At 40.5% G+C, this 17,214-nt stretch overlaps 1 protein-coding gene and 2 non-coding genes across 3 annotated transcripts; all 3 read left to right on the forward strand.

The window, feature by feature from the left end:
- The first annotated feature begins 3,083 nt into the window (after nt 1–3,083).
- rpl10 (ribosomal protein L10) lies at nt 3,084–5,639 on the forward strand. Its single transcript, XM_028409819.1, has 6 exons — nt 3,084–3,203; nt 4,065–4,123; nt 4,511–4,618; nt 4,722–4,860; nt 4,975–5,137; nt 5,429–5,639. The coding sequence occupies exons 1-6, from the start codon at nt 3,181–3,183 to the stop codon at nt 5,582–5,584; spliced, it is 648 nt and encodes a 215-aa protein (XP_028265620.1). The 5' UTR covers nt 3,084–3,180; the 3' UTR covers nt 5,585–5,639.
- On the forward strand, nt 4,208–4,340 carry LOC114439231 (small nucleolar RNA SNORA70). Its single transcript, XR_003671030.1, has one exon. It is a non-coding gene; the product is annotated as a small nucleolar RNA SNORA70 (small nucleolar RNA).
- Nucleotides 5,213–5,345, forward strand: LOC114439228 (small nucleolar RNA SNORA70). Its single transcript, XR_003671027.1, has one exon. It is a non-coding gene; the product is annotated as a small nucleolar RNA SNORA70 (small nucleolar RNA).
- Nucleotides 5,640–17,214: the final 11,575 nt, after the last annotated feature.

The following is a 17,214-nucleotide window of genomic DNA, read 5'->3' on the forward strand; positions in this document are numbered from 1 at the left end:
TATGAGGGTGTGGTTGGCAGAATGAGCAATCCGATGCTGATAATGTACTTCTTTATTGAGGTTGTCATGAGAGCAGCATGCCACTGTTAAACCACTGAACCATTATTTTGACAGCTAGACCATTGTCACCATCACATGATTGTGCTTAGTGTAGCTAGCATTTGGTAGATAAGATTAAGATGAAGATTAAGAAAACCTTTATTAGTCCCACAATGGGGAAATTGTGTTTTTTGCAACAGCAGATACAGAAAGCAAAAAATAAGATTAAAAAAGCTATATACATAATAAAATAAATGACCTATAAAATATACAATAGAATCAAAAAAGAGTATATTAACAGGTGAGTGGAGGTAGAAGTGGTCTGTAAAACTGTACATCGTGCATCAAAATAAACTAAATAATTAATGTATTGTACACTGTGGTGTGTGAATATTGCACCTATCAGAAGTGTTTATTATACAGTCTGACAGCAGCAGGAAGGAAAGACCTTCTGAATCTCTCCTTCACACATCGAGGGTGGAGCAGTCTGCCACTGAAGCTGCTCTGCAGAGCTGACACGGTGTCCTGCAGGGGGTGGGACTCATTGTCCAGCATGGATGTCAGTTTTGTCAGGACCCTCCTGTCACCCACCTCCTGCACTGAGTCCAGAGAGCAGCCCAGGACAGAGCTGGACTTCCTGATGGCTCTGTCCAACTTCTTGCTCTCCCTCTCAGTGATGCTGCTGTTCCAGCAGACCACACCGTACAGGATGACTGATGCCACCACGAGACCACAAATACATACAACTCGTGAAATATTTCCACTTCTTGAAAAACCAGGACTGCACTGAACTTGCATTCTATGGTTTTTGTAGTTTGCAAGCGCTTGTTTGAAAGGGAAATGCATCAGGCTTCCTCAAACTATAGTGACAGTAGTTTTTTCAACATTGAACAGCACATATGTGACTTTGGATTTTTATTAAAATGGCTGATTGATAAAAGGTCACTTGTTAGAAGCTGTCTAAGCAGTAAGGATGTTTATTGAGGCTTTAAGCATCATCTACAACAGTGGCTCGCCCCCCTTTGTTGCAACCAAGAAGGCTCTAAGCTAGCACCTCCTGCCCCACCCTGCTGACAGGCCACCATTCTTACCATCTGGTGCTCTTAACCATGAGCCCATGCAGGTTTCCAGCATCCCAAGGTGGTTTCTAGCACCCCACCATGCTCAAACACGGCAAAAGTGATTGACCTTTATTGGCAAAAATTAACATCAATTCATTTAAGAACTTTTTTATTGACTTCAGCTTTGAGTAGATGCATGAGGAGAACTTTATGTATTGTATTTGTTGGGATAGAATGTGTTCAGTAAGCTTTAGAATATGGTAGGAGTTTTCTTTTTACTCATGAAGCCTAGCTTATTCCCTTTTATTCTATGCTAATGTATCTAATGTATGCTAATGGATCTGGCTGTACAGACATAAAAGCATAGAAATGTGCTAGTGTACTTCCTAAAATGGCAAACACCATGAAGTTTCTACCATGTTCCTGCATGTTGATACAACAAACAGACACTAAGTGCCACTTTAGGGTGGATGTAAATGGAAAATTTTTATTCCTCTTTTAAGCCTTGTCTGAAAAACTACTAGGCTATTTCAGTGTGTGTGTGTGTGTGTGTCTGTTATTGGTCACCAGAAGCAGGCACAAACTCCAAGACCATTTTTGGTCCTTGCTGGATTCCCATCGTGACACCTTCATCACTGGCTTTCAGCTCAGTCTCAGGAAACGTCTGCAGGACATTCAGACAAAACACAAAGCTCAGAGCAGATAGTGAGCTGATAGCTGACCTTCACAGGCTGTGCAGGGAGCCCTGACAGAGTTCAGGGCTTTCCTGACTGAGATATGTGTGTGTGTTTGATTATTCAAAGACCGGCAGTCTGTTTTGTTGTGTGACCTACACAGACTGTGGTAGTTTTAAGGATGTCCCTCTATACTTTGTTACCTGAGGGGCTTGGTATGATAAATTCAAAGATGTGTGGGAACGGCAAACACGATGCCTGGACTGATGAAACAGTTATAACCGTACACATCATTCAGCTGGCCCTTTGGTATTTAACAGTGCTTGTTATGTTGAATGATGTCAGATCAGCTCTCAGAACAAAGTCAGGATTCCTCACATTCCCCTGCTACAGAACAACATTTGTTCTGCATTAACAAGACTTTACATGTGAGCTCATTGTTCCTTTTTTAAGAATTAGCAAAGCAGGGCGCAAAGTAGACACATGTGGATACATGATGCAACAGTGCCTCCCAATGGCAACTTTGTAGAATGCATTAGAAACCAGCTCGACTGTTGGCTTTGGAGTCACAGAGCCACCAATAAAATATTATAAATGGTCCTTTTAAAGGGTAATTTGTGTTTTTTGGGACTGAGAATATTATTAGAATTTCAACCAATGTACCAAAATACACAAAATGATGGAGAAACATTGACATACAGTCTTGAATATGTAATACACAAATATGAATAAAACAATTACACAAAATGTAGTGCATAACAACTACAAAGACTGTGTAAGTTCTTGTCTTTTTCAGTCTGGTTGCAAGTCTTTGTGAGTAGGGGGCCTTTCACAAGTCTGGGGCCAGTCTTAGAATCTGCCAAAGCGAAGGCCATTTATCTAGAATACAAATTTTATTTATGATGGCGCGAAGCTGTCAAAATAAGATTATATTTTACTTTTTGTAGTTTTTCCTAAAATGAAAAACTCTTAACTAGCAAATGTCAGTTGAAGCTCTGGCTTGAGGTGGTAACAGATAGATGTCGCCGTAACTTGTAGACATCAGACGTCATCATAAAACTCCACTTCCCAGCATTCACTTGAATCTCGTCAACATCTATTTAACAATTTTAAAAACCTTTTATTTTACTATTTTACCTGTCAGCAATATTATATTATAAAAATGACGTTAAAGAAAAAAACAATATGCTAACAAATATAAATGATATCTTCTCCCAGAGAGCCTCCGTGCATATGACGAAGCGGAAGTCGCTTCATCTTCCTTTCCTCCATTAGGTGAGTGCGTGGTGGGAGCGCGTTTTCTTCGGCTCTCTTTTGAAATGACACATTTAAAGATTTTTTCGCAAATCTCAAACCCAATTTAACAAAATTACTTTTTTATATTTGTTAATTTACAGATCGCAACCATGGGCCGCCGACCAGCCCGCTGGTAAGTCGTCCCCTTTGTACGGTTTTAGAACAGGGCCGAGTTGGATCAGTCTGAGGAAAATGGCAGCTGCTCTGAGCCTACACCATGTGGACAGAGCTGGCATGCCGGCAGACCTTCAACACACCGTTGTTTCATCAAATAATTAGCGCTTCTTTTAAATGATAATGTTGGCTTAAGTCACAAGGTATAACTACCAATAATGTCACGTCATTTCACTCAAACGTTGCACTAGCTAAATTAGCTAACGCTTGCTAGCATAAAGCTAGCGCTAGCACACAGCACCTAAACGTACCTAGCCTGGCCATTTCTGTCAAAAATACTCCACTGGTGCACAAAGCTCTGCAACGGTGGCAGTCATTAGTTTGTGCGTTTATCGTCTTTTGGGTGGGATGACTGGAACTAGCCTGCTAACTGTCCACTTAGCAGCAAAGTCACTTGTTGAGATTTGATGAGTCGAAATTGGTTCCACAGGCTACAGCTAGACAACCATTACAAGTTTTTAAATACACGTAACTTCTGTTTGTTTGCTGCATCGTCTGGTTGACATTACTCCTCTTTGGCAATGTGGCAATTTATTCGGCAGATAGTCGTCATTTAATCTAAAGCATGACGTTATAGATTAATTTAACTCTATAATTTGACAACGGTAAATTCTACTGATCTCCACTGATTACAAGCCAACACACTGACAGGAAGTAAGCTGTGTTGACATGTTCTATGTATATGCTCGTTCAAGTATGCTGTCCCAATGAAAGACTCAAGCCACCATCAACTGTCCTGCGCTTACTGTCTGGAAAACCACATTGTTAAAGTTGTGAATGAAGTTCAGTACTGTTAATTGTTTCTTTGTGTTTCCCATAGCTACCGCTACTGCAAAAACAAGCCGTACCCCAAATCCCGCTTCTGCAGGGGTGTGCCTGGTAAGCACATGTTGCTCTACATCTAGCTTGTTCTTAAACTAATGAGTTCAGGTGAATAATGAACAGCTTAGACCTCAGTCTGATTTGCAGCTTATTAAGCCGACCAGTTCTGCTCATGTGCGTCTCTGGTGTGCAAAGGCTGCAGACAGTGACTCTTTGGTTGTGTATGTCCTCAGCTGGGAGGTGCTGAGTGCTTTAAGGGACCACTGAGACAAGATATTCCTAATCTCCTTGAACTGAATGATTTGTAATCCACTGCCTCCCCTGTCTGTTGTTGATCTTATTGATACAGACATGTCCGTAATGACGATTTTAGCTGTGTGAGTGTACATTTTAGAGTTCTTAGTCTCAATTTTATGTCACGTTTTCTCCTCCTCCTCTTCACAGACCCTAAGATCAGAATCTTTGACTTGGGCAGGAAGAAGGCCAAGGTAGATGAGTTCCCTCTGTGCGGCCACATGGTCTCTGATGAGTACGAGCAGCTGTCTTCAGAAGGTGAGGAGGACTAACATGAAGATATACATGTGACAAGAATCCTGCTCAGCTCTTTCAGTAAAACTAAAGGTTGTTACCTAATGTTAATATTGTCACTCTGCAGCTCTGGAGGCTGCCCGTATCTGTGCTAACAAGTACATGGTGAAGACCTGCGGTAAGGACGGCTTCCACATCCGCATGCGTCTGCATCCTTTCCATGTTATCCGCATCAACAAAATGTTATCCTGTGCTGGAGCTGATAGGTAAGTGTCACCTGTGTGGACTGTTTATTCTTAATTCATGATGCAGAGGACTGTTCAATGCACATTTATTTATGGAGTAATCTGTTGCCTTTGTCTCCATTTTGTGCTTATCAGGCTCCAGACTGGAATGCGTGGTGCTTTTGGTAAACCCCAGGGCACTGTGGCCCGCGTGCACATCGGCCAGGTGATCATGTCCGTGCGTACCAAGGCCCAGAACAAGGAGCATGTGGTTGAGGCCCTGCGCAGAGCCAAGTTCAAGTTCCCTGGTCGCCAGAAGGTAACATAAGTCTTATTTAAAGGAGTCATTTCTATGAAAACGTGCAGGGACATCTCAAACGTTCAGAGTACAATCTTGCAGCTTATTAAGCCGACTAGTCTCGCTGCAGTGCGGTGCTGGTGTGCAAAGGCTGCAGACAATAAATCTTTGGTTGTGTATGTCCTCAGCTGCGAGGTGTTGAGTGCTTTAAGGGACCACCGAGACAAACTTTGCTTTTACTGTCAAGTCGGATTGTAATCCTGATTGGTTTAAACCTTGGTTGACCTCTGTAACTGCCTTCCCCCCCTTCAGATCCATATTTCTAAGAAGTATGGTTTCACCAAGTTCAACGCCTGCGACTTTGACGACATGATGGCTGAGAAGCGTCTGATTCCTGACGGCTGCGGGGTGAAGTACATCCCCAGCAGAGGCCCTCTGTCCCGCTGGAAGGCCCTGCATGCCAACTAAAGCTGTTGCAGGATTTCTCTGACCAACAACCAATAAAGTGGATTTGATAACAACAGTGATTTGATGGTTTGGTTTGGCTTTGCATCTCACAAGATGCCTACATGAGGGGACGGGTTTAAGGTCTGATTTGTCAGTTTGTCTTGGACGAACAATGTCTCAATGCAGTGAGTTTGAAACTTGACATTAGTTAAAAATGTCAGATATCAATCACAGTAAAAGAGAAAGATCTTTAACATACAATACTTATAAGCAAAAATATTTAATGCCAAGTGGCTAATGTTGCTGCTTTAGCTTAACATTTAATACAAACTAGGTTTTACAGTCTGCCTCTCCATTCATCTTAGCCATCATCCAGATTGTGTGCATGGTATTTGTGGACAGGTATCATACTCTACATGGATATAAAGATTCACTCTTATTGCTGATTAGATGCCCTCAGTTGTGATGCATGACCTCTAATTCTACATAACCTGCCATGATGAGTAATGACTGATTCTAATATTGAGAATTTATGCAAGTGTATTTTAAAAAAATATACTTAAAATACTCTTTTTCTTTATTCTGCAATAAACATAAACAAGGTAAGAAAACATAGGTAAATTGGAACCCAATGACCAATACAAACAAAAAGCAAGCAAGGGTCTGTGAAACACCATATCTTCTCCTGTACAACTCCATTTTATGTATACTGTACATTTAAACACAATACAAAGACAAAACCACACATTCACACATTCTTTATAGTGACTACAGTTTCAACATTATACTAAACAGCTTTTACACAATGTTGTGTTTACTTAGTGTTGGATTGCATTTTGCTTGCTATTTATATATACCACAGACTGTCCAGGAGCTGACTGATGCTTTAATCCAGGTCTGGGAGGAGATCCCTCAGGAGAGCATCTGCCGCCTCATCAGGAACATGCCCAGGTGTTGTAGGGAGGTCATACAGGCACGTGGAGGCCACACACTCTACTGAGCTCTTTCTGACTTGTCTTGAGGAACTTCCACTCAAGTTGGATCAGCCTGTAATGTGATTTTCCACTTGTATGGTTCCAAATCCAGACCTCCATGGGTTAATAATTTAGATTTACATTGATCATTTTTATGTTATTTTGTTCTCAATGTATTTCACTATGTAACGAATTAAGATTTTCAACTGGAATATTTCATTCATTGAGATCTAGGAGGTGTTATTTTAGTGTTCCCGTTTTTGGAGCAGTGTATATTATTATTGTTCTACAGTGTGTTAGCACATAAAGACAAATCAAACATCATGTTACAAACTACATCTGTCATCTGACAAACAGCCAACACACTCCTGCCAGGATGTGCACCTGGAATCTTCCAGCCAATGGATGGATGTGTTACTGTTACACCACAACAGTCTTGTGTTTGTTTGTTCAGATGACAAATGCAGCTGTTTTATTGTTACTTTCATTCTTCTGACTTCTTCTGACTGCATAGGTTGGAATGACTGTAAAATCTATCAAATATATTCACTTCCATTTAAACTCTATAGTGTCTTTAAAATGGATTTTGTCTCTGGGTGCTTCACACAAACCTGGAAAGACTGACACTGTACTTTCCTCCAACCTCTGCATGCTCTCCAACAACTGCTTTGTATTTGATGCAGTCTAATGGCATTGTTTTGAAGGAGCATGAGACCATGAGAGCCTCCTGCTGTTGGGAGAATACTGAACAACAACAACAAAAAAGTAAGAAAGACTAGTAAAGCTGTTAAAAATTACAAAAACAAACATAAAAATCACATCAGAAAAAAACGTAACAAAAAACGTAACAAAAAAAGGTAAAAATAAACAAGCAAACATGAAACGGTACAATAATGAAAATAAATTGTGCCAAACAGTACAGTTACAAACCAAGTGAATCGCTCTTAGTCTAGCCCGTCACCTAGGACCAATTTGCCATGGGAAACCCTAGCAGGGGCTGTTGCCCCCGACAACATAGCTCCTAGGATCCTTCGGGCATGCAAACCCCTCCACCACGATAAGGTGGCGATTCACGGAGGGGCCCCACCCACTCTATTAACACGGCCGACCAACCCCTCCTACTCAATCTCGCTTTCTTCTACGTGAGAAACTACTTTGCTACCTCAACTAATAATTATAATTTTTTTCTTTACTGTATTTTATGTTATTTTAATAAAATGTATTTTTTATTTACTGTATTTTATTTTACTATAATTTTGTTTTCCATAATTCAGTTTTCTTTACTGTATTTAATTTTAATTTATGGTATTTTACCATAATTCAGTTTTCTTCACTGTTTTAGTTTTCTTTACTGTATTTTATTTGACTATATTTTAGCTTTCTATAATTTAGTTTTCTTTACTGTATTTTTTTTACATTTTATTTTACTATAATTTAGTTTTTATTTACTATATTTTATTTTATGTTATTTGACTATAATTTAGTTTTCTTTACTGTGTTTTATTTGACTATAATTTAGTTTTCTTTACTGTGTTTTATTTGACCATAATTTAGTTTTCTACACAGTAAAGACTTTTTAAGAGCTGCAGGGAAAAACATGAGTTTATTTTTATCATTAATTATCGTTTCTCTGCAGTCATCAGCCACAGCATTAAAAACAGCCCTGATTATTGTCACAATGGGTGATATGAGGCAGCAAGTGAGCAGTCACTTCTTGGATCTGAGGTGTGAAGTAGAACATTTAATGTGCATGTGTGCACCAATCTGAATTAGTTTAACAAGGTTCAAATAGTGACGCTGGATGACTGAGTCAGAGCATCAAACAGCAGCTCTTGTGCTGTGCTGGGGTTTGGATCATGTGGATGTTACGTTGACACAGAGCTCCATCCTGAACACTGCTGCTGACCATGTCCACATTTCCATGGCATCAAACAGCTGCTTGTAATGTTGGCTGATCCTTGCATAGAATAAACTTACAGTCACTTACCTATACTTAACTATATCACTTATCATCCTACACTTATCATCTGACACTTATCATCCTACACTTAACATTCTAAAGTAATAATCTACACTTATCATCCTAAAGTTATCATCCTACACTTATCATTTGACACTTATCATCCTAAAGTTATCATCTACACTTATCATTTGACACTTATCATCATACACTTATCATTCGACACTTCTTTTTTTTAGAGAAGGAAAAGAGAGAACTATATACAAAGAATCAGGAATGTGTGCATAACTGTCAAATTGCCCCTTGTGCACCTTCATGTGTAGAAACTTACATTTCTACACTGTATGGGGAACAGTTCCACAGATTATGCACCATCCCTGTTACCTCTGCAGCCAGTGATGGTGACATCCAGTCAGGTGGGATGACCATAGGCTGGCTCCCAGCAAAGGACATCAGGAAGTCTGGCTGGTGCTCAAAGAGGGAACGGACATGCTGTTCAACCGCCTGCAAGAGATGAACAGAGGAGCTAAATGTAATGACGTTCAAACACTTTAGTACCAACAATGAGACGAATCACTTAGATGGAAGGAGGTTTTCACTCAGCAATGTTTCATCTAAACTCACCCAGTGGTCAGTCCGCAGTCTTTCACGCAGCAGGTCTGCGACGGACGACTCGGGGCTCCTCTCTGGCAGGGCAGGACTTCCCTGTGTGCAGTAATTAGACACTGAGCTCTCAAAACACTTACTAGTACTCTTCATATTGCTCCTATCTTTGTAAATGATTAGCCATAAGCTCTGCAGTGGATTACTCACCTCCTGCTGGGCAGAGGATGGCTGGGGGCTGGAGCTCCTCTCTGACCAGGAGGGGCTAACCTGTGAGAAACACTTTATTGTTAGATACCGAGGACTCACCTACACCTGCTGTTCTTCAACAGGCTTTTCCTGTGTTTATCAGTTCCTACAGATAACTCCTGGTAGTTTTCAGTAAATGTCTCCAGAGTGTGCACTACTCACCTCCTGCTGGGCAGAGGTGGACGGCTGAGGGCTGGAGCTCCTCTCTGTCTGGGCAGTGCCAGGAAATCCCTGTAATCAACAACATATTGTTGAACACTGAGTTCTCAAAATGATTAATTGTTTTCTTGTATTTGTGTGAACTGTTAAAAAACAACTGCATTACTATATATTACTAATAACTACTAAAGGTCATTTAGTAGTATTTCACCAAAGTAGTCAGTGTGCACTACTCACCTCCTGCTGGGCGGAGGTGGATGGTTGGGCTGTGGAGCTCCCCTCTGGCTGGGCAGGGGCAGGGTTTACCTGTAGGTCATTACTGTTGTTAAACACTGAGCTCTCTAAATATTCATTAGTAGATGTTTCTTTGTGTCTAGTGTCAGTTTGTCTGTGAGTGTACGTTTCAGTCTGCTGTGGTGGACTCACCTCACTGCAGGGCCGTTTGGCTGGGGGCTCCACGGGGACAGCAGGGCTGCTCTTCTGCTTCCTCTTCCGCTGTTACAAACAAAATGCATTTCATTCAACATGTCCCGTATGATAACTTCTTACATGGATCACACATCTGCAACAATTAGCACATCATACCACGTACACACTGACAGTAGGGAGAAATCTTAGACACATTATAAAGCCAACAAGCTTCAGTCCCAGTAAGATGATCCTTTAAGTCACAGCTCAACAGCTGCTTTCACCTCAGCACTAAACCGGTTTCTTTGTATCTGATCAACATTATTGAACATGTAGAAGCAGTGCATTAAACATGACAGCATGGACATGAACCAATATCTGGGGACAAATTAATACATGTAAATAAATTGTTGAAAATGATTGAAGCCTAAAACCCTTTGTTTTAATAAATAGATTATGCAAAGACAAATAGATAAATAGATGTTATAATTATTTAAATCTTGTTTCAGTCTGCACAGAGATCGGACATGACAATGGGAGCGCAGCGACGCGCATGCGTGATTTGAAAAATGCTCTTATAAATCCTAAAACATGGCGGCATAGAGGACGGTACAAATGTTTTGTAACCACACCACACTAAAAATAATTCAATAAATATAATAATTTCAACTAGTACAACTTTTGTTTTGACATGAAAACAAGTTTTAAAAACAACAGAAACACGGGGATGTTGAAGAAACACCTGACAAAATAATTTAAATTGTTTATATTAAAGTTTTACATAAAAACTGAAAAAAAAATCACATTCATCGGTTATCGCGCTCACTAATTAGCCAAACAGTTTGTGACAATACATGTTTTTTAGTTAAAAAGTTCTTTTCTCAGTAACAACCTAGCTAAACGGCAAAGCACTAGCTAAGCTAACCACCTAGCATGTTGCAGACAAGACCCTAAATTAGTGATAAAAACGATACATTATTAATAAGCTCACCTTGCACATGTTAGTGGAGAGATGTAAATCCAAGTTTTAATTGTTTGTCGCTGTAAAAAGTTGTCCAAAGTCTCGCTGTCAGTGCTGCAAAGTGCTGCTAATCTCTCAGGAGTGGAATCGCGGACATGTGGCGCCACCTGGCGGATTTATAGGGAACCATAGCAACATCCAATCCTCGCGCTGCCGTCAGGACGCGCAGCTGCTCAGCAGTAGTTTAAAAAATGCCACAAAATTAAAAGATGCATATATTACATGTCATTATTTAGTGCTCACAAGTTTTATATAGGTTTATTGTTTTATTCATAACTGGTTGTAGTTGTGAGTCCTCGACACTAGTTTATAAAATGACATATTTGTAATATTTATGATGAAGGAAATGATCACATTTTGACACAGTATTCATTCAGTAACATTAAAATATGCATCATATGTAACATATGTTTCTTGTTGTATTGATTGCTGGGTGCAACACGACCAGCAGGTGGCAGTGCAGGCTCTGTGTAACCGCAAGGACTCCTGACAACACATGCAGAGAAGTATGCAGCATGTGGCTGCTGGTAATATGCAGCATGAAAACAGACAACATTTCACTTCTTGAAACTACATTAACCACAAACACTGAACACACTGATCCTCCAGCTCCTTTGCTCTGTGACCTGCTGCAGACTTCCTCTGAGTCTGACATCAGAAGTGACCGTGGATCTGACAGAAAGCACCTGGAGCCACTTCCATTGTTTCCTAGAAGACACAAACTGCATTCTGAAATATGAAATGATCATACATCAGTGACATTTTCTGATTGTGAGAAACAATAAAATACTGAAACTTCCACAGTACAGTTTGTGCAGTAAATTGTGTTTTGTTGACCACAATATGTTCAAAATAAAGACAAAAGTCAGTTTGCTTCAAAGCAGACGTTTGTAAACTTGATTCAATGCTTTAACAAAGCTGCTGTTCTCAGCTTGAATCATGCAGCGCCCTCTAAAGGTTCCACCACAGCACTTCAGTCAGGTTGAGGTCTTCTCAGACACTCTGATGGAGACGTGCTGCTGTGTTTGGAATCATTGTCCTGCATGACCCAGATTCAGCTGTGGGACAGACGACCTCACGTTTGACTCTACAAGACCTTGGTATGCAGAAGACTTGATGGTGACTGCAAGCTGTCTAGATCATCAGCACTCCTCCACTGTGACTGACAGCCAGGGATGACCTTCATCCAGCACAGGTCCCTGCAGAGAGGAGACAGCAGGTGCAGAGACAGAAGGTGACAACGAAGGTGTCTGGAGTCCATGAGTGAAGTATGTGAGGACAGATGACCAAAAAGAAGACAACCAAAGCAGGGTGGTGTGTCTGAGGAGAAGACCAGAGAGAGCGGTTAGACTGCAGCCAGCTCAGCACACCGGGGGCCACAGCTGCTCCAAATCACACACAGTCAGTCCCACATCAACCCTGAGAGGAGACCAACACATACAACACTGAGAGGACTCTGTGTGACTTCAGTGTCTCCGTGTCTCCCAGCACCGTCCACATGACCTGTCAGTCACTGACCGCCAGCGACCGCGTAAATCTAAACCAACTGCACTGCTCACAAACTAAAGGGGACACTACAATAACATCCTGGATCGCAATGAATGAAAAATTCCAGCTGAAAATCTGATCTCATTACATAGTGGAATACATTCAGAACAAAATAACATCAAATCGACCAGTACTAAAGCACCAAGTTCAACGCCTGCGACTTTGACGACATGATGGCTGAGAAGCGTCTGATTCCTGACGGCTGCGGGGTGAAGTACATCCCCAGCAGAGGCCCTCTGTCCCGCTGGAAGGCCCTGCATGCCAACTAGAGCTGTTGCAGGATTTCTCTGACCAACAACCAATAAAGTGGATTTGATAACAACAGTGATTTGATGGTTTGATTTGGCTTTGCATCTCACAAGATGCCTACATGAGGGGACTGGTTTAAGGTCTGATTTGTCAGTTTGTCTTGGACGAACAATGTCTCAATGCAGTGAGTTTGAAACTTGACATTAGTTAAAAATGTCAGATATCAATCACAGTAAAAGAGAAAGATCTTTAACATACAATACTTATAAGCAAAAATATTTAATGCCAAGTGGCTAATGTTGCTGCTTTAGCTTAACATTTAATACAAACTAGGTTTTACAGTCTGCCTCTCCATTCATCTTAGCCATCATCCAGATTGTGTGCATGGTATTTGTGGACAGGTATCATACTCTACATGGATATAAAGATTCACTCTTATTGCTGATTAGATGCCCTCAGTTGTGATGCATGACCTCTAATTCTACATAACCTACCATGATGAGTAATGACTGATTCTAATCAGAATTTATGCAAGTGTATTTAAAAAAATATACTTAAAATACTCTTTTTCTTTATTCTGCAATAAACATAAACAAGGTAAGAAAACATAGGTAAATTGGAACCCAATGACCAATACAAACAAAAAGCAAGCAAGGGTCTGTGAAACACCATATCTTCTCCTGTACAACTCCATTTTATGTATACTGTACATTTAAACACAATACAAAGACAAAACCACACATTCACACATTCTTTATAGTGACTACAGTTTCAACATTATACTAAACAGCTTTTACACAATGTTGTGTTTACTTAGTGTTGGATTGCATTTTGCTTGCTATTTATATATACCACAGACTGTCCAGGAGCTGACTGATGCTTTAATCCAGGTCTGGGAGGAGAGCCCTCAGGAGAGCATCTGCCGCCTCATCAGGAACATGCCCAGGTGTTGTAGGGAGGTCATACAGGCACGTGGAGGCCACACACTCTACTGAGCTCTTTCTGACTTGTCTTGAGGAACTTCCACTCAAGTTGGATCAGCCTGTAATGTGATTTTCCACTTGTATGGTTCCAAATCCAGACCTCCATGGGTTAATAATTTAGATTTACATTGATCATTTTTATGTTATTTTGTTCTCAATGTATTCCACTATGTAACGAATTAAGATTTTCAACTGGAATATTTCATTCATTGAGATCTAGAAGGTGTTATTTTAGTGTTCCCGTTTTTGGAGCAGTGTATATTATTATTGTTCTACAGTGTGTTAGCACATAAAGACAAATCAAACATCATGTTACAAACTACATCTGTCATCTGACAAACAGCCAACACACTCCTGCCAGGACGTGCACCTGGAATCTTCCAGCCAATGGATGGATGTGTTACTGTTACACCACAACAGTCTTCTGTTTGTTTGTTCAGATGACAAATGCAGCTGTTTTATTGTTACTTTCATTCTTCTGACTTCTTCTGACTGCATAGGTTGGAATTACTGTAAAATCTATCAAATATATTCACTTCCATTTAAACTCTATAGTGTCTTTAAAATGGATTTTGTCTCTGGGTGCTTCACACAAACCTGGAAAGACTGACCTGCATGCTCTCCAACAAACTGCTTGTATTTGATGCAGTCTAATGGCATTGTTTTGAAGGAGCATGAGACAATGAGAGCCTCCTGCTGTTGGGAGAATACTGAACAACAACAACAAAAAAGTAAGAAAGACTAGTAAAGCTGTTAAAAATTACAAAAACAAACATAAAAATCACATCAGAAAAAAACTACAACGTAACAAAAAATGGTAAAAATAAACAAGCGAACATGAAACGGTACAATAATGAAAATAAATCGTGCCAAACAGTACAGTTACAAACCAAGTGAATCGCTCTTAGTCTAGCCCGTCACCTAGGACCAATTTGCCATGGGAAACCCTAGCAGGGGCTGTTGCCCCCGACAACATAGCTCCTAGGATCCTTCGGGCATGCAAACCCCTCCACCACGATAAGGTGGCGATTCACGGAGGGGCCCCACCCACTCTATTAACACGGCCGACCAACCCCTCCTACTCAATCTCGCTTTCTTCTACGTGAGAAACTACTTTGCTACCTCAACTAATAATTATAATTTTTTCTTTACTGTATTTTATGTTATTTTAATAAAATGTATTTTTTATTTACTGTATTTTATTTTACTATAATTTTGTTTTCCATAATTCAGTTTTCTTTACTGTATTTAATTTTAATTTATGGTATTTTACCATAATTCAGTTTTCTTCACTGTTTTAGTTTTCTTTACTGTATTTTATTTGACTATATTTTAGCTTTCTATAATTTAGTTTTCTTTACTGTATTTTTTTTACATTTTATTTTACTATAATTTAGTTTTTATTTACTATATTTTATTTTATGTTATTTGACTATAATTTAGTTTTCTTTACTGTGTTTTATTTGACTATAATTTAGTTTTCTACACAGTAAAGACTTTTTAAGAGCTGCAGGGAAAAACATGAGTTTATTTTTATCATTAATTATCGTTTCTCTGCAGTCATCAGCCACAGCATTAAAAACAGCACTGATTATTGTCACAGTGGGTGATATGAGGCAGCAAGTGAGCAGTCACTTCTTGGATCTGAGGTGTGAAGTAGAACATTTAATGTGCATGTGTGCACCAATCTGAATTAGTTTAACAAGGTTCAAATAGTGACGCTGGATGACTGAGTCAGAGCATCAAACAGCAGCTCTTGTGCTGTGCTGGGGTTTGGATCATGTGGGTGTTACGTTGACACAGAGCTCCATCCTGAACACTGCTGCTGACCATGTCCACATTTCCATGGCATCAAACAGCTGCTTGTAATGTTGGCTGATCCTTGCATAGAATAAACTTACAGTCACTTACCTATACTTAACTATATCACTTATCATACTACACTTATCATCTGACACTTATCATCCTACACTTAACATTCTAAAGTAATAATCTACACTTATCATCCTAAAGTTATCATCTACACTTATCATTTGACACTTATCATCCTAAAGTTATCATCTACACTTATCATCATACACTTATCATCTACACTTATCATTCGACACTTATCATCCTACACTTCTTTTTTTTAGAGAAGGAAAAGAGAGAACTATATACAAAGAATCAGGAATGTGTGCATAACTGTCAAATTGCCCCTTGTGCACCTTCATGTGTAGAAACTTACATTTCTACACTGTATGGGGAACAGTTCCACAGATTATGCACCATCCCTGTTACCTCTGCAGCCAGTGATGGTGACATCCAGTCAGGTGGGATGACCATAGGCTGGCTCCCAGCAAAGGACATCAGGAAGTCTGGCTGGTGCTCAAAGAGGGAACGGACATGCTGTTCAACCGCCTGCAAGAGATGAACAGAGGAGCTAAATGTAATGACGTTCAAACACTTTAGTACCAACAATGAGACGAATCACTTAGATGGAAGGAGGTTTTCACTCAGCAATGTTTCATCTAAACTCACCCAGTGGTCAGTCCGCAGTCTTTCACGCAGCAGGTCTGCGACGGACGACTCGGGGCTCCTCTCTGGCAGGGCAGGACTTCCCTGTGTGCAGTAATTAGACACTGAGCTCTCAAAACACTTACTAGTACTCTTCATATTGCTCCTATCTTTGTAAATGATTAGCCATAAGCTCTGCAGTGGATTACTCACCTCCTGCTGGGCAGAGGATGGCTGGGGGCTGGAGCTCCTCTCTGACCAGGAGGGGCTAACCTGTGAGAAACACTTTATTGTTAGATACCGAGGACTCACCTACACCTGCTGTTCTTCAACAGGCTTTTCCTGTGTTTATCAGTTCCTACAGATAACTCCTGGTAGTTTTCAGTAAATGTCTCCAGAGTGTGCACTACTCACCTCCTGCTGGGCAGAGGACGGCTGAGGGCTGGAGCTCCTCTCTGTCTGGGCAGTGCCAGGAAATCCCTGTAATCAACAACATATTGTTGAACACTGAAGCTGGATCCATACTCCGCGAGACAAAGAGCGGAGAACGCGCTCCACGGGTGGTAAGAGATACAAAAAAAAGGTCTTTTCCGCACTGAGGTACCATACTCCACGAGACGTGTGTGTGTGCAGAACTCCTCATACGGCCCGCCCACTAAACTATAAGGAAAGACTTTACTGAGTTTTTTAACACACCACAAGGACTTGTGCCATGGCAAGAGGGCATTATACAGAGAGGGTGCCTGCAACAGCGTGAGATGTCCGGCGATGAGTTGTGAAAATGCGACATTAAAAGTAACAATAGCAAAGATTCAGTGTTTGTGCCTTTATGACCACATTTGCACATCTACTGTGTTCCAATGTGCCTGCGATACTTCAAACTGTCCGGTGATGAGCTGTGAAGATGCGACATTAAAAGTAACAATAGCAAAGATATACAGACATTGTTAACGAGCCTGTTATGCCCGGGTATGTAGGAGTATATAGAATGGTAATAACAG

Source organism: Parambassis ranga, chromosome 7, assembly GCF_900634625.1.
Source record: "Parambassis ranga chromosome 7, fParRan2.1, whole genome shotgun sequence".
NCBI classification, from domain to species: domain Eukaryota; kingdom Metazoa; phylum Chordata; class Actinopteri; family Ambassidae; genus Parambassis; species Parambassis ranga.

Bases quoted from the DNA above. Each gene is read 5' to 3' on its own strand.
- rpl10 (XM_028409819.1), top strand. From the start codon at position 3,181: ATGGGCCGCCGACCAGCCCGCTG. The intron at 4,619-4,721 runs GTGAGGAGGACT...GTCACTCTGCAG, and splicing joins CGAGCAGCTGTCTTCAGAAG to CTCTGGAGGCTGCCCGTATC. The intron at 4,861-4,974 runs GTAAGTGTCACC...TGTGCTTATCAG, and splicing joins TCCTGTGCTGGAGCTGATAG to GCTCCAGACTGGAATGCGTG.